We start from the raw sequence: 17,712 nt of genomic DNA on the forward strand, positions 1-17,712 counted from the left end.
ATTTGTTGTCCACTTTGACCTTACTTCCATCAGAGACCTCTCCTGCTCTCATCTTCATTTAGAAATGTTTTTAGTTCACCACAAAGAATCACAAATGTCCTTATGATGCAAACATACTGTAGCTGCTTTTGCACTGAGATTAAGATAATACTTTAATTATTTATTTAACTATTAGCAAGTGCATAAATGAGGTGATTTACCCTATTTAGGATCACAAACCAAAATTAAACAACTTTAGTACATCTGAGCTGATATTTGTGTGTTCTACTGCTATTACAGAGTGCTAAAGAACTAGCTAGCATGCAGGTAATTAAATCAGGTTAATGGGATTTCAACTCTAAAGAACATTCTTACCTCAGTCATTTGCAGCACGGGTGACAAATGTGTAGTGATAGTCTGCCTGTTAGCATGCTTACTGGTGCTTACCCTATATATCCACATATCCATGACATCACTTGGAAAACAAGTATCCTTTGATAAAATCCTCTACATTTGCATACTTGCGGTTTAAAAGGTCACCTACACTGACTAAATGACAAGCCAAGCCAGTGTTTTGTATTAATAACTTTTAGGTTTTAGTGTGGATTCTAATTTTTTATTTTTTTTTGCTTCCAAATCATCATCACTCTATTCCTTCCCTCTTTTTCAGTCCTTTTATTTTCTCAAGACATTAAATTAGCTACTCTGCAGCAGCAAGTTAGTCTACTTTTGTAAAATAAATAAATAAATTCACAAGTCACTAGTTACTCGCATTATATCTACCCTGTATTTTTGAACAGATAAGGCATAAAAGGATTAGCTTATTTTCTTTGATTCAAAGTAGCAAAATGACATTTTCTTTATTATTTGTCTCATTTCTTCCCAGTACTGGAAACGGTACTTTTAAAAGCTTAAATGTGGACAGAAACATAAGCAATTTATACAATCTATAAAAGAAACAAAAAAAGTCAATAAACTGTATTTTACATAGATTAAATTATATTGGGGAAATTACTTAACAGCAGGTAGCAGCAAAACTCTAAGGCAAAAATAAACATAGGATGAGCACAAGATATCTCAGTTCACTCTATTTTAAGGGCAGTCTTGGTTTTCTTATTCACAGGTTTCAGGCCTCTAAACGCCTGCTTGCAGTGCACACACAGACACTCTTTATATTCTGGGCAAAAGGAATTCCATTCATTCATGATGGCAGCATTAAACCAATACGCAAGAGTAACCACATTTCCAGAAGCTCACACTGTAAATTAAAACATAAAAATAACTTAAACCCAACATGCTGTGTTTTGTTTTACGGCTGCATAATAAACAGCATTATGTTGGATTTAACTAAGACTCGCCAGGAAGTCATGCTTCCTTTGCGATGCAAGTCTCATCCTCTGTAGTGCATTTTCTTCCTGTGACCAAAGTTTCATGGCTACACTAGGTAGCAGCTAAAGCCTGCAGGCTGTTGCAATGGCTACTTCATGGTGGCAAAACGTGTTCAAGACATGCACACAAAAAACGGACAGCAATTTAAAACAAATTCTTGAGTTCCATGGATTTAAAGGATAGAGGTCCCCACACTGTACTGTCTGTTGGGCCTCATGTTCAGTCAGTGCTGCCATAGTGGTTCCCATTGGAAGGGTTGTCCTGTAAACTGGCGTGTGAGGCTTCTTCCTCCTGTGTCACCACTGGCTCCACTGGTTGTGAAAAGAAGTTGGCGACACAGAAAACCTGCAGGAAACGTGAGAAAGTTAGTACTCTAGTATTGTAAATGTACTAGAAATATTTAAAAAAGAATAATAACATGAAAATTACTGTTAGAACAGCCACTATCCCGCCCTGCAGAAGGCCAGCGAGCACATCACTCCAGTGATGTTTGTAATCGGACACCCGAGATAGACCCACATACACTGCAGTAGCAATCAGGAAGAACTGAATGGTGGGACGCAAAAGCCTCGCCCATTGTGACCTCAGCCGGGCTTGAATGTATAGCTACAGTAGCAAGAGAGCAAATACCAAAGATTTTAGTATTTCTATCTCCTCTTTAACAAAGCAACAAATCAGTTTGTATTAAAGACAATATATACTTACAACAAGGAACAGCATGCAGTACATAGAGAAGGATGAATGACCAGAGTAGAAGGACAGTCTACAATAAATAAACGAGAAATTGAAATTTAGAAGAAGAAAAAAAATCAGCCTTTTATGTTTTTGGTTTATAACAAAGTCCTTCTGTCATAATTAGTGTCTAAAACTGTCCTGTTGTACACAGTAATTATTATTAATGTGGGTGTATTTCATATCTCACTTGTAAACAGCAAATGCTAAACAGTACAAAAAAATATAGGGCAAATCCACTGCAACAATCACACCACATTAAATCAAATATGTTTCATTTGGTTTGTGCTCAGGATCTTTACCTGGCTTCATCCACCAGAAATTCATCCCCGCTGCAGGTGAAGTTCACGATGTATCCACCAGCTTTGCAGTTGATACGATCCCACACTGGGTTGCATACAGCCAGGAAGTTTGGCCTCAAACGACCAATGGAGTATTTGGCTATGTCCGTCAGAGACTGGCTGGCAGCAGCTCCAAACACGTAGCTCCCCACAGCTTTGTAAACACATGAAATATACTTGGTCCCCAAAGACTGGTTCCTGACGCGCGACAGGTAAACAGAAAGGCACTCTCCACATACGATCTGGGGAAGAAGATCAAAAGTGGGAGGAAAAATAGTCACACATGTTGACCAAAGGCAAAATAAGAAGCTTTTGTCGTAGAAGAATACTCCTGACTTACTACAATCAGTGTGAAGGGGATCATGACTCCTCCCAGCAGCTGGTAGGATATGGTGTCCTCTTTGAGCGGGTACCTGATGGACTCATCGTTACAGAAGAAACCCCGTTTGAAAGGGCTGTGTTTCGGGGTAAGGATAAAAAATGGAAGCCCAACTAAAAATAAAATGGAGCAAATGGAACAATTTCAGGTTTCAGCTCATCTTATGTCATTAATATTTGCATCATACTGACAAAGGGAGTGAAGAGGCAATGCTGCTGCTATACAATCCTTTAAAAAGTGTTATGATTCAGACACAGGAAACATGATCTGTCTGGATCACACAGACAATCTTTCTTCTCGAAGAGACACTTTCAACACTTCTTCATTGTGAGATTTCCCTTTGTACTCCCCCCAAAAAGGGCATACCATTTCATAATTAACTGCCTGAGGCCTTGAATTACTGCAAAAACATTTTTCAAAAAGTAACCAGGCAAATCTGTGAATATACAGCAGGAAGACCATTTTTATTGGCATGTAAGTCACATGTTTAGCGTTAAACACTGAACCCATGATGTTAATCTGTACAGAGAACACCATAACATATGAAACGTGCTCTGACTTGTGCTCTTCCCTTCCCCTGTGGCTTCTTTAGACATTACAAAACTGCACCGCCTCTTGGCTAAACTGAAAACAGTAATGCAGTAACAGGCATATTTCCAAACATGAAGACTGAGGAATCATTGGTATTGATGCTTTTAGGCTAAATGACCAAATATAGAGTCACTGAAGCACAAAGTAAATTGTTTTGAAATCCTGAATAAACTTGAACTTACTGTTCAGGACATATGAGGTATAATCGTGCAGAAATTTTAATTACGCACATCAAACAATAAAATAAGGAACCAGTTCATTAACCAGTTTGTTCATTTTCTGTCTTCTTCGTTGACATCAGGTTGAAATCTGTTTAAAAGTACAGTACAGTTTAAAAGTGTACTGTTTCGTTTTCGTTAGTTAGTACAAACATCTTAATCTTTGTCAGGGATTTATATCTCAGATTTTCATTTTGAAAAACCTAAGAATTAAATACCTGCCAGCACTCACAAAGAGCAAATAAGATGCAAACATCTATAAAGACAAGGACAACAGTCAATAATTTAATGGCAAAAAAATGTAGATTTAATAGCCAGGCTAGGGTTTTTAGTCTTTCACATCATTGTGGATTAACTTTAGTCAACATTGCTTCAGTTTATTGAAGTGTGCAGGTATTTGTTTATGCACAGCTCTCTTAAAGTCTCGCCAAGCATTTCATTCAGTTTGAACTTTACCTGGGCCACTGCAACAACCTTGACCCTTGGTTCTTTTTCAGCCTTTCTGTTGTAGAATTGCTGCTGTGACTGTGATCAGTGTCCTGTTGCATGACAAATGGCCTCGCTCCAAAACACAGACGTGTTTGCTGTCAACTCAATGACTGCAAAATGCCCAGGTCCTAGTGCCATATGGTCACCTGATCAACCAGTCAGTTAAACTGGCATCCCCACCATCGTGAACTTTAGAGCTTAACATGCTAAATTAGACCTGGAGAGTCTAAGAGTCTAAGCTCTTGGATTTTGGGAGAATTTTCACAGTTTGACATAAACGTGAATTTGTCAGAAGCTCCACTTCACTCCAAGACTTGAGCAATGTATACAGCTGATTGCTCCAGAGCAGCAGAATGACAAAACTTCTGCTTTTAAAGAGATGCTCACACTTACTGAAGAGCGATTAATCAAGTGCATTACCATCTTAACTCCTAGGAAGCAGGAAGGGTGTAGTTAGTTTTTCACAGGCCTGCATGTAGTCTAGATATATAAGACTATATACACACATGCACCTTATTGAAGTATGAGCATAATACGCTATATGTTATTTCAGAGATAAACAGTTTGTTTGATAACTGTAAAAAAAAAAACCTCTGTAATCAGTGCACAGAGTTGCTCAGTCCTACTTTTAACACAGCATTCAAATGCTGCTTATACAATGATGCATCCAGTATTGTTACTGTTTTGCATGCCATGGATGCTTTTACTGCAGTACACCTTAAAGGCAGGTATTTCACTCATTTCACGTAAATAAATGGATTTCAATATTTCTTTCAATTATAAGTTCTGTTTAAGAATTAAAAACAGGGTAAAAATCAGAGACTCAGTTTTTCCAGTCTGACTGGTGCCAGCTCCAAAACAAAACAAGCAATGAGATGTACGACTCAGCATTGCACAGTCAACCACAAGACCCTGACTAAGCAGTGAAGCAGGAGTGCCTTGTAAGCACAGGGAAGGGCTTGAGTGTCTGCCTGTATCTGTCCTTATCAAACACGGCAAATATCAAACTGAAGTGAGTGTCCCAGATACAAGGTTCAAGGCTTTTACAGCTATCACTAAAACTTCAGTCATTGTCTTTTATTGCATGATTATCTCAGCACTGTCGGATCCCTTTCGCAGACGTGCACCAGCCTCTGTGCTATGATTACATTCCAAACAGTGGGCTAAAAATATGGCTTTGCTCGGGAAACACAAACAGGGTGGGACTTTATCGCCCTTTTTCCATTTTCCTGCCAGGTTACCTAAACCTCAAGCCTTCCCATGAGCATTTACATAATATCATTTGAATAGATTTGCTTTGACATCAACTTTATGCAACGCCTCTCTGACAGATCACTCCTTTAAATTCTGTTTGATGTAAAAACAAACCCTACGAAACAAACTTTTTTGTTAGTTATTGGTAGCCGATGAATAAAGAGTTTAAAAGATGTGTTCAGGTTAGGACAGAATCGGATTTACATACCCAGGATAAGACACGCGACATCCAGCGCGATGAGAGGGATTCCCGTGGATTCAAACATGTTGCTCCTTCTTGCTCTTCTTGCTCTGGGGGTTTCTGCCTTTAGATTAAATGGACAGTCCCGACTGTTTCGGCTGCTGATCGGCCGTCGGCTGCTTTTTGGAGTGACGAGATGCAGCCTATCTGCTGCACATGTCTCGCTACTCAGTCCAGAAAATTAAAACACACCAGGGTCATTATCCTGGAACTGCCAAGGAGCTTCTAAATCTACCGGGGAGGTAAAATATACTCTGGGAGTTTTTAAAAAAGGAAGAAGAAGAAGAAGACACTTAACTAAAGGCTAAATCTAATCTAAAAACACCACCACACACGTGACGAGCCTCTCACCCTTTGAGCTGCTCACAAACCATCATAACTCAGCGGGATTTCTTCGGCTCATAATACCCTCCAGTCCCCAGATGAAATATTACCGGTGACGCTGTGACACAAGCGCCTCTCTCCAGTTGTGATTAAAGATGCCTTCACTGACAGCTGGGAAAAATGTAATTTCGCTTAATCCGCCATTTAGGCCTACCGATACATAAGAATCGAATTCGGCTATTTTAACGACAATTTAAGAGGATAATTAATCAGCATATAAATAATGTTTGTAATAATGTTTCCTCCCCTCCTGTCTTTAGGAGTTTTGAGGGGCTTGAGACCTAAATCGCAACAAAAACCAATAGAGCTGAAAGTTTGTTTAACTGGTTTTAGGGTTGTTTAATGCAAATCTGAAAAGTTCTAACTGGTGACAGATTATTTATTTAATTAACAGGATATCAAAAGAAGTAAAAATATACAGACAGGGGCAAACAGACTAAAGTCCTGTTAAGTTAAGAAAACACCACGAGGAGTTTAGAATCTCTTTTTGCCCTTGGAAACATTTTGTTGAATTTCCGAAGGGTACTTGAAGGCAGCACTCAACGTGGAAGCGGTAATAGGAATCTTAGACCTATGGCGTGCCTGTGCTCTCTGCGCCAGTCATGGGCCGATACAGAGCTGCTCCTCCCTCAGGAGCTGTAATGAGGTTACAACGCCACTGCTATTAATAGGAGAGAGCTTCCTTAGGCCTAATTGGTCAAACATATTGATCTGATGCAGCAGGGTTTATCCTTGTATTCCTCCTCTGTGGCGTTTAAGGGTCTGTGAGTAGAATCACCCTACTTCTCCCTTGATTTGCGATCTCAGTAAATCCTTTTCCTGGTGAATTGATCGTTTCAGTCCTTAGTTCTAAGTATTCTTTACTACAGTATGATGTTCATTTCTTAAATTGTGGTCCCAAGAAGAGTAAAACTTATCATACAATGATTTCATGAACTAGCAGGTGACCCTGCTGCATCAGGGAGCTTCCTCGGGTTGAGTGTAGTGTGTAGCAAGCATTTGAAAGAGAACCAAAACACATTTCCTTTTGGATCAAAACATAGGAAATACTTCTTCCTCGAACATACAGCGTTGTACTGTTTTCCTTGTTTAGTGTTTTGGGGTTTTCTTGGAAAACTGCAGGGAACTTTAGGGATAGTTTTTGGCTCTTCATTTCCCTTACTCACTTTCAGGAGTTGGGGAGGACCCAGAACCAAAATTGCTACATAAATAGGAACTTTGCAAAGTTAAAATAGACCTGTTCTGTTAAGTGACAAGAGGAGTGAAAAAAAAAAGAAGCAATGTGGAAGACAGCCAGTGATTAATAATGACAGAGAGGTGCATAAACACATAGTGAGTAAAAAAGGCGACTCCAGGTGAAACACTCAATGCGTCATGGGAATCCCCCAGCAGCCCAGACCTATTGCAGCATAACTAAGGGAGGATTCAGGGTCACCCGATCCAGCCCCAAGTAGAGCTGGGCGATAGAAGAATAACGATATGTATTGCGATATAACTTTTTCTCGATAGAAAAATTAAACTATTGAGATAGACCTCATCTCTCTCTTGCCCTCTTAAAAAAAGAAAAAGAAAAGAAGAACAGCCAATCCAAATTAAGTAGCGCAGAGCCGAACCAATCACAGCCGCAGCGTCATGTCACGTAACTTGTTACGTACAGCACAAGTGCCAAGCCACACATGTGTAGTTGTTTGGGAAGCAGCCAGCAGCCGTGCCGCCCCGGTAATGGAGGAAATGAGTGTGCAAACTAGAGAAAAATCAACCGAGAGCGTGGGTGACCAGGTTACCGAAGAGAAAAGAGATGATGGTTCCAATGCCGGAGAGATTGTCGAACGGAAGGGCCATAGAAGTTCTGTAGTGCGAAGGTGTTTCATAGTGATGTGTCGGTCGCGAACGAAATGGCTCTTAGAGCCGGATTTTTGACGTGAACGACGCGAGCTGGCTCCTTATCGCGAGCCGTGGGTTTGTTTTTTTCTTTCCTTCTCTCACCCTCTCTCTCGCACTTTTTTTTTCGCTTCACTCCGCACGCGAGCCTTGTGCTTTGCGCTGGGAAGAGGGGGGAGGGGCGGTAGTTACACTCGCAGTAGCACAGGAACAGAGAGAGAGAGAAAGAGAGCCAGGGACAACAACATCACATTAGAAAGGTATAGTAATCATCCACAACTATTTTCAGTTGCGGATGATAAAGGATTCAGAAAGTTCAGAAAGCTATACAACAAGGAGAGATTGAAAATTTCCTTTTAGTTCTCAGTTTATTTGATATTGACAAAAGTTAGTTAATTTTGTCTGTTGTTCTGTAAAACAAACTAAGATTTATTTTTAGAATTAATATTTTGTTTCTAAGTGGAATTGACAATTTAGTAGTCTGTTTTGTTTGTTCTATTTTGAAACTTAAACGCTTTAGCGGCTGCCTTTTGTGTAGTTTGCAATATTTGCCTTTATTTATCTGAAAAAGTCTCATGTTCCTTAAGTACATCTACCCTGTTGAACTATATTATGGGAAATAAATATTAAAATCAAGACAAGCTGCTGATTATTTCACATTTTACTTGTGAGCAACGGCACATTTAAATCTTACAAATCTAGTTATTTGGCTTATATCGTGATATATATCGTTATCGCCTGAAATGAAAAAAACATATCGTGATATGAAAAAATCTTATATCGCCCAGCTCTAGCCCCAAGTAAAAGTTTTGTCAAAAAGGACAGTTTTAAGCCTAAACTTAAAAGTAGAGGCGATGTCTGTCTGCTGAATCCAAACTAGAAGCTGGATATGGGAGAGGGGTCTGAAAGCGGAAAGCTCTGCCTCAGGCTCTACTTTTAAATACTCTAGGAACCATAAGCAAGCCTGCAGTGTGAGAGCAAAGTGCTCTAATTGGGTGATGCGGTACTGTAAGGTCATTAAGATATGATGGAGCCTGATTATTCAAGAGCTAGTATGTGATGAGAAGGATTTCAAATTTGAATATGGATTTAACGGGGAGCCAATGAAGAGAAGCCAGTGTAGGAGAAATATGCTCTCTCTTTCTAGTCCCTGTCAGTACTCTTACTGCAGCATTTTGGATTAACTGAAGGCTTTTCAGGGAGTTTTTAGGACATCCTGACAATAATGAATTACAGTAGTCCAGCCTAGAAGTAATAAATGGATGAACTAGTTTTTCATTCTGTGTCATTCTGAAACAGGATGTTTCTCATTTTGGAGATATTGCGAAAATGGAAGAAAGCAGTCCTACATATTTGTTTAATATGTGCATTGAAGGACACTTCTGGGTCAAAAACGACTCCAAGATTCCTCACAGTGTTACTGGAATATCAGTCTGTGTAGGATCACATTGTTTACATAGTTTCCCCTGTTTCCAGCAGTTTTGAAGTATATTTACTTGGCAGTTTAATGTAATTTTTAAATACCATCTGTATTTTAGTGCAAAGACTCACCTGACCGAACAAAATAAATCGGTCTGATTTTCACTACAGAGACCTTTTTTTAAAGTCACATTAGCTGAACTGTACTCAGAACTAAAGCTTGGTAGTGTGAATAACTGCAAGCTGTGACAAGTGTCATTACACCCTAAGCCTTATTTCACCATAACCCTTTAAAACCCACATATTTCAAACATTACCTGGACTTATTTTATCATTTTGGCTGTAAAATTACCAAAAATCCTTATCTTTCAAGAAACATGGTAGCTTTGTGCTGCCGTGATACACACAATATCCCTGTAAAGCATTATAAATCATTTCCTAATTTCCTGGACGCTCCTTTATCTTAAAGATGAGGTGTTACAACCTCTCGCTTAAAAGCCTACGTTTAGCAAGTTGTAGCAAGAGGTGCTACAAAAACCTCCACAAAACATTTATTTACAACCACTTTAAAATATTAAAGTAAGTAAACAAAGAAAAGGAAAACAGATAGACATCAGGGTCTCCAACAAGCAAGATCCCCCCACTCTTACTAGGAAGAAAAATACAATGCTTAAGCTCCCTGGTGGGCTACAGAACAGATTCAATTTCATTCAGTTTCATTTATATTTCACAACAGATTTATTCCTTTTAACAGGAACAAATCACCAGCAGAACCAGGCTCAGGGAGTGGCAGCCATTTCCTGTGACTGGTTGGGGGTGGGAGGGGTGGGTGACAGGATAAAAGACACACTTTGGAAAAGAGCTGGAGATTATTAACAGCTAATGATTAAATGCAGAGCGCTGTGAAAAAGGTAAGTGAAACTGCAGAAAACACTTATAAACACTTATAAACCCTTATAAACGTTTTCCCCAACATATAGGCAAGTTTAGCTAAACAGAGCAGAACAGGTCTGACAGGTTTCATCTTTTAAGATCACGTGAAGTTCACACTGACCAGCAATACTCCTGCAACCACACAACACAGAATGCTGTTCAGCTGTGGCAATAAGGTGTGGCAAATGAGGACCAGAGAGAGAGCAGATCTGTTTCATGAACAGGCCACAGAGATCAGTGGTTATAGCACCAGGGCCTTTGGATCTGACCGTAAGCAAATGGGGCCATAACTGGATATGACAGCAGTCTGCAGTATGAATTTCTTTCATAGACTTCATGGATTCTCATATTTGTTTTGGGGGTTTTTCTCCCTCAGTCAGGTTAAGTTGCCTATAATTTATCTTAATACTATTTGTGATATATTTCATGTTTTGGTTTCCGTGTTTTGCAAAACATTGGATAAAATAAAAAGTTTTGATCTGTCAATCCTGTTTAACTAGCGAAACTCTTAATTACAGTGATCCCCAAACCCCGTTTTTCCTTTTTTTTTCTTTCCTTTTAAGACGGTTAAGTAAGAAAGATCAGAAAAAAGATCAGAAGAAAGTGGCAAAGCACCTTAAAGTTGTTTGCCAAACGCAAAAAATCGGGGAGAAAAATGAAATATTTCAAACAAAGACACAGTTAATGCTGGCAGTTCAGCTTGTGCTACAGGGCAGCAGTTTAGGTCACTGGTTGAGCAGGTGCCTGTATGCCATAGAGTGGGCTGGGTCTGACCAGCACCCATATCCTGTGTGTCTTCCCCAGGTCGCTCTCCTGTCTACTCTTCACTGCTGAACTGTCAAATAAAGGCTGAAAAGCCCAAAAATAAATCTTAAGAGAGAGTCTATAGAAGTGTTTTATTGGTAATAATAATAATTAAATTTTTGATTTTTGCTTTAAAAAACTCAAATGAAACATGTGATTCTTTATGTCCTTTCAACAAACAGATGCTTTTTGTCATTGCATCTTTTGCTGAAGAAACTTACAGTAACCACGCCGAAAGAAACTTATTAGATAAGGAAAAAAACACACAGGAGACAGGCAGATAAGATGTCTCAGTTTTATCAACACAAAACATAACATGAATCTCATCATGAACTCATCACAAAACATCCTCTTTATCAGTGAATTATAATGTTTTTATTATATAAACTAACTTTTTTCATTAAGTTCCTCGTTTCATCTGTTTCTGAGCGTGAACTTGAATCTCTTGTTTGGAGAAGAGCTCCCCCAGCTGGCTGTGCGAAGCTTCGCTCATGGCTTTTGTCTGCATACACATCTTGTACTTGTCTGGAGGAAGCTCATCTGCACAGCTCTTCTCGTGCCACAAATGGAAAAGACTGCGAGTTGGAAAGCGAATCACCATCAGCTTACTGTGAAGGTACTTCCTGTACAGGTGCACGTCCTCCAGGCCCCAACCTTTGATGCTGCGATCAAAACCACCTGACAGGAGATAAAATCCCAAGGCTGGATTAAATCAAGAAGTTGCTAATAATTTGACTTCTACTGCCCATGACTGTCTTTTTTTTTAACAGCCCAATCAACCAAAATTTAAAGCAGATCTGAAGCTGACTAGTCAATTAACTGGTTAATCAGGTAAAGTTCAGTTTTGGTTATTTTAACATAAATGAAAAGCAGTTAAGCTCCTCGGCAGATTATATGTATAAGAAATATCTAACCTAAAATATCGAACCCGTTTTTCTAACATTCTATAAAAGTGAACTTGACATTTTTACTATTTTACTATGTAAAAAACTCTGGTTTGCTATCTTGTAATGCTCCACTGCCCGAGGCTTTCTGTATTACTGTGTGCATTCATGTAAAACAATTAACATCTTTAAAAGAAAAACCTTTCACAGGGGTTTCTTGTGAATAAATTTGAGGGATTTTGTTAACCCTGAACTTTATTTTTATTTTTTTTTTTTAAAGGCTTATCTTTAGTTGAGCAGTAACATTTAACTTTATTCTGTTCCTTCACATGAAATTAATATATCTGTCTTTACCTATGTTGATGAAATCAGACCTGTACTGGCATGTCATGCCGAACCCAAAGTCACGCCAGAATCCACTCTCCTTCCTTATCACCTGAGGGAAGAGGAGCAGCCAGAAATCACCTCAGGATGATATTTGCTGTAACTGAGCTGTTTGCGTGTTGTATTAACCTACCAGCTGCTGCTGAAGTGAAGGCAGGAGCGTCTGATTTCTGTAGATGACAGATGGGTTGTACTGGCTGAAGAGCACTGGGTAGTACACCCTCTTACCTACAAGAACAGTTTAAACAGACACACTGAATCCTGCGACAGGTTACTTTAAAATATTTACAGTCATTTAGTGTGCATTTTATATAGCATAGAGTATTACAAAAGTATGTAATCTAATTTAAATAATCTCATATAAATATTACCTTGAACTCAAACAATGAATTTCCTGCACTCTGTATGGAAATAAATAAACCCCCACAACAAAGTTCAAAAAGATGGTTTTTCTTGAAGCAGCTCATAATCTTAAAACTGACCATCTGTAAAGAGATAATTAAGTAATCCTAATTATATAACAATCTTTTCAAAATGTGATCTGCTTTAATAATTGTAATATAGTAGTAATAGTAATATTACAAATAATATAATATTTCTTAGTAATCTGATTGTGCAGCCTTTTACCATCCATCACCAAACATGTCACACTTCTACAAACAAAAAACAGGAAGTGTAAAACACTAATAAAACAATGATTTTAATATTTCACCTAATGATTCAAGCTGAGGCATGCACATTTTCTATTTTTAACACTTGGTGACCAGTGGGTCTCTCTCACTCTCGGTTTTTTGCTGTAAAAAAAAAAACTTTGGCAGTGATGGGAGAGATGGATTTTTCTTTACTGGCAGCAACAGAGGGTTTCATTGGAGTGAAAAGAACTGTGTGGTTGGTATGGAAAGCGATAACCAGCAAGTCTGAACAAAGAAATGAAAGAACACAATTTCCAGAGAATCACACTTCAGTGCTATAATAAGAGACTGCTAACAAACTTCCAGAAATATCAGAAATGCCACAAAGACTGAGACCAAATCCAAAAAGTTTCATATTTCTCAAAGCAGACACGAGTTCTGTTACCCCCCAAAATGACAGTAATGACTATTCATCAATCATTTATTTACTAAAAGTTAACACCCATATAAGCTGACTGTTACTTACACAGTGGATTAAAAAAAATGAAATTTTGCCAGCAGAGCTTATGAATCTCCAAGGGTCAACGTTTGTAAATCTTGTCCTTATTAGCCAAATCGATAAACAAAAAACTTTTTTTAAATTTCAAACCTATTTACCTTAACCTCTTTATTGCCTCTTCTTGTTTGATAGCTGTGCCCATGTGATTTTTCAGAACAGACAGTGCAGACACCTGTAGCATGCTAGCTCTGGCAGATGCCTGCTCAGTGGAGCTGGGCCATAATTTATGAGGCCAGGACCGTGCTGCTCGTTGCATAGCAGCAAGAGCAGATGTGACACTGAATCTCCATCAGCTAATAATCACACACCACGAGGTGTTAAGGATACTGATAGAAATTAGAATTTAATGTTGTTGGCTGACACAGTACAGTAGCAGTTTATTTTTTGGATTCAGCCACAATAATTTACCTATATTCTGTCCAAAAATGCAAGATATTCTTTCTACCTGCTCAACAGAGCAAATTATTGAAGTGTCACATGGAGCAGGTAAGCTTTTTGGAGACCACCCAAAAACCTAGGTGAACAGAAATTTGCTAACAGTGGCAAAAAAGTGTCCCAGTAAGACTAAAAATGAAGCTCATGCATAAGTTCAATAAGGAGGATCTGTAATCACTCATCTGCTGGCTTTCCTGGGCGTTAGGCCCCGTGTCTCTGTGTCTATACATCACTACCACTTTCCCACACTGTCAGGCTCAATACTGACATCATTACTCCAGTCCAGTCATCTTCTTGTTCATCTTCTTTGAGTCAATCAGCCTCTACTCTCCGTGGCTTAAATCTCTGCTCACTGCTATCATCCCCGACAGACTCTCATGCAACCCACCTCCTCCCCATCTCCACCTCACAGACACCTCAGTCAGAGCTCCATTCAAGCCTCAGTCTTAATCTTCACCACCTGTGCTAAATCCTAGCACTGCTGGGATTCTGTGAGATGATGTGAGAGACCTGATTCTTAGATGATGGGTCATCTAAGTCTAATCACCAAATACTTCAATTAATTTCTCTATCTTAGTAAATCATATTCAGTTCTGCAAAGGGATCTCTCCTTATTGAACTGTGGGGTAATTTTGAAACCACAAAGATGGTCAAAGAAGTGTTAAGTTAAGACTCTCACCAGGTTCTGCATTGAGACGACAGGAAGTTAAGAAATCAGCTGTAAAGTGAATGTCAACATCACAGAAGAAGAGCAGAATGTTCTGGCTGCGCCTCCAAGCCCTGGCACCCACGTCTAAGCCCCGGCCGCGAGAAAACTCCTCATTCAGCTGGATCAACGTGAAGCTCCTGAACCGAGTCTCTCTGAGGGGAAAGATGGAAAAAGAAAACAGGAGGACTTTTAATGGATGTTTGATTAGTCTTAATATTTCTGTTTTGATTTTTAATGTTGAGAGTGAAAAGGTTTCCAAAAACAACCAGCCTGCAGATATATATGTACAAGCTGTGATGATAACACCACAATAGCCTGCACAGCCACAGCATGTGTGTATCCCTGGAGGTGCAGAAGCCTCACAGGACTTATTTTTGTTTGCCTGCAGCCGTTAAACACTCGTGCCCGAGCACAGACACATTTCTTAAGACTGAAGAGACAACGGGAGTTTAATATTTTTCTTGCAAGTGCACATTATCATGAGAGTCATAAATCTGTAGAGTCTCGTCACAATTTCACTATAACTGATTGATGCAAAAATCTCCAACTCCTGCAAATTTAAGCGTTATAGACAACTTTGGACTAATCTGCAAGCGATCATTATTAGACATGAGATATTAGAAATTAGATGATGAGTGAACTATGAAATGGTTTGTACATACCTAGTGGTCTGGTCCAGCACAGCTTTTACCTCGTCTATCTGATCTCGACCAAAGTAGACCACGGTGAGATGAGCCCTGCCGTCCTGCTGGATGCATACCTCTCTAAATGAAACAGACATATGAACAAATGTGGGAAAATTTCAATGAAACAGAGCTGAAAATGACCTTTTTTAAAATTAGGGCCCTCTTTAAATCTGTGCATTGTCTCCTTACTAAGAGGCAATGAGTTTTATTGGTTTCCAGATGTATCTCCAGATGTCTGTGCTGGGATCAGATGTACAGCAAAAATCCCCCACTGTGGGTAGCTGTGGGGCTGTGAACCCACACTTATTCCACGTGGACCCCAAGCTGGTGTCTAAACACAAGCCCCACAGCAGTTTTGCCCTTTGAGACCCTTATATGGGTTTTCTATGGCCAAGCCCACTGTGGCCCTGGAACCAGCATGAAATGTGGAGCAACTCCTCACCGCATTTCCGAGCAGTACTGGGGTCTTTCCACTGTGGCCCCATGTGGAGTATGTTTACTGGGTGCCTGTTTGTTAATTTACTTCTAAATGTTACCTGAAGTTTTTGATGAATTGTTTGAATGTGTCCACCCTCTTGGACAGAGGTACGATGATGTTGATGATGATGCTTTGCGTGTTCACAATTTCGCTCTTCACTTTCATCACGGGGCCAAAAGGCCTGAAGAGTACAAGCTGCGTGAAGTCCTGTGGACTGTCACCTTTAAACGTCAGCTCGTAAATGCTTCCTCTGTCCCGCTCTGTGCGAGTCAGCCCTGCGATGGAGAAGAAAGCATCATGATATGCATTCTGTTTTATTGGGCCACTATTTTCCTACAATTTCTTAGCTCTCTGCAAACAAATTAATGCAGTGTATGAAGCTGTGTGTACAACATGAATGAATAACCTGAGGTCTTTTTCACCTTGGATAAAATCTGAAGGGGAGAATGTGTGTTTTCTCCTGATGTTGTCAGTGTGATGCTCGGGTCCATTCAGGACATGCAGAGCTGTTTCCACAGTCCCTATCAGCTCATCTCTGTGGTCTTTTCTCACAGGCCTCTCCGCTGGATGCCTGGTCAGCCCTGTTTCCAGCTGGTACACGCTGGATGAAAAAACAAAACCCCACTTAACAGCCAACATAAGGTAAGATTTAAGTGCTACACAGCGCTCCTGGGGGCTCCTGCTGCGCCGCTGTCCCACTTACCTCTGCAGGGTGAAAGTGTCAAAAGGAATTAGTGCATATTCGCTTGGCAGCTTCACACCTGAGTTCACCTCTGCCTGGTTCAGTTGGGAGCGGAAGAACTCCTGGAGGACATCATGTAGCATTTACTACTACAGCTACAATGTCACACAAATTGTATTTATTTTCTTGTCCTACCTTCAGATCAGACTGCGTTGGGGTTTTGTGCAGACTCTCCAAACCCTGAGGTAGGATCCCTTTGATTTTAGCTTTATCCAGGGACTCCTGAAGCTGCTGCGTCCTCTCCTGCAGAGCTTCCTTCAGCTGGGCTATTTGCTTTGTCAGGCTGTTGATATAATGTCTGTGAGAGTCTTCCCTCTCCTGCAGTAAAGCCATGTACCTCTCTTTACTGGTGGCACTTCCAGACCATGGCAAAGACTGCTGGCTGCTGTGAGATACAGGTTTGCATGCCAGGAGATACAGCAGCAGCACGCAACAGCAGAGGGTCAGCACAATGAGGCCAACACGGGCCACCAGGGCCATCAGCCACCGTTTGAACATGGTGGATTGTCTTTTAAGGAAATCCTAAACACTTAAGGCTAAAGACGCACCTAGGAAAAGACAAGTGACCCATTGTTCCTAAAGATAAATTAAAACATGTGGCTTTTAGTCCTCCGCTTTTCTTGTGATGTCCCCTTCTTTCATATCCTCAGATAGCATCTTGGCACGTGGTTTGGATGGTCATTTGTTTTCAACAAATCTGTTTGTCTTGAAGTGCTGAAAATCACTACAATGAAAAATATACCACTTTAAGTTGTTGTTCTCAATCACTTAGGCTATTTAGAGTAACAGGAGGTAGACCTAGAGATGGCAAAGTTGAAAATGATAGGATTTTTACTGGGAGTGATCAGGATCGACAGGATTACAAATGAGCATATCAGAGGATCAGCTCAGGTTGAGCGTTTTGGAGGCAAAGTTAGAGAAGCAAGGCTGAGATGGACTGGATATGCACAGAGGAGGAAAAGGGGATATGTTGGATAAAGGATGTTGAAGACGGAGCTGCCAGGTCGGAGGAAAAAAGGAAGATCGCAGAAAAGTTTCATAGATGTAGCTTCTTTGGCCATTAACTCATCTAGTCCCATCTACTTGATCAGAACTTGAACAGCTAAAGTTGGCACACAAGTACATCTTAACCCTCTGACAGCCCTTAACGATATGAAATATTATGATGC

The 17,712-nt window shown here is 40.0% G+C and overlaps 2 protein-coding genes across 2 annotated transcripts; both read right to left on the bottom strand.

Moving 5' to 3' along the window:
- Window positions 1-1,476: 1,476 nt before the first annotated feature.
- Window positions 1,477-6,076, bottom strand: LOC134639162 (phospholipid phosphatase 1). The gene is made up of 7 exons (XM_063490253.1): window positions 5,965-6,076; window positions 5,581-5,777; window positions 2,782-2,933; window positions 2,403-2,683; window positions 2,074-2,131; window positions 1,798-1,974; window positions 1,477-1,713 (listed from the first exon to the last, which is right to left on the bottom strand). The coding sequence occupies exons 1-7, from the start codon at window positions 5,988-5,990 to the stop codon at window positions 1,588-1,590; spliced, it is 1,017 nt and encodes a 338-aa protein (XP_063346323.1). The 5' UTR covers window positions 5,991-6,076; the 3' UTR covers window positions 1,477-1,587.
- Window positions 6,077-11,388: 5,312 nt separating this feature from the next.
- Window positions 11,389-17,041, bottom strand: csgalnact1b (chondroitin sulfate N-acetylgalactosaminyltransferase 1b). The gene is made up of 9 exons (XM_063490092.1): window positions 16,679-17,041; window positions 16,505-16,605; window positions 16,224-16,402; window positions 15,860-16,076; window positions 15,300-15,401; window positions 14,608-14,789; window positions 12,436-12,530; window positions 12,273-12,354; window positions 11,389-11,712 (listed from the first exon to the last, which is right to left on the bottom strand). Exons 1-9 carry the CDS (start codon window positions 17,039-17,041, stop codon window positions 11,435-11,437), a joined length of 1,599 nt encoding a protein of 532 aa, XP_063346162.1. The 3' UTR covers window positions 11,389-11,434.
- Window positions 17,042-17,712: the final 671 nt, after the last annotated feature.

This window comes from Pelmatolapia mariae, linkage group LG12 (assembly GCF_036321145.2).
Source record: "Pelmatolapia mariae isolate MD_Pm_ZW linkage group LG12, Pm_UMD_F_2, whole genome shotgun sequence".
Lineage (NCBI taxonomy): Eukaryota > Metazoa > Chordata > Actinopteri > Cichliformes > Cichlidae > Pelmatolapia > Pelmatolapia mariae.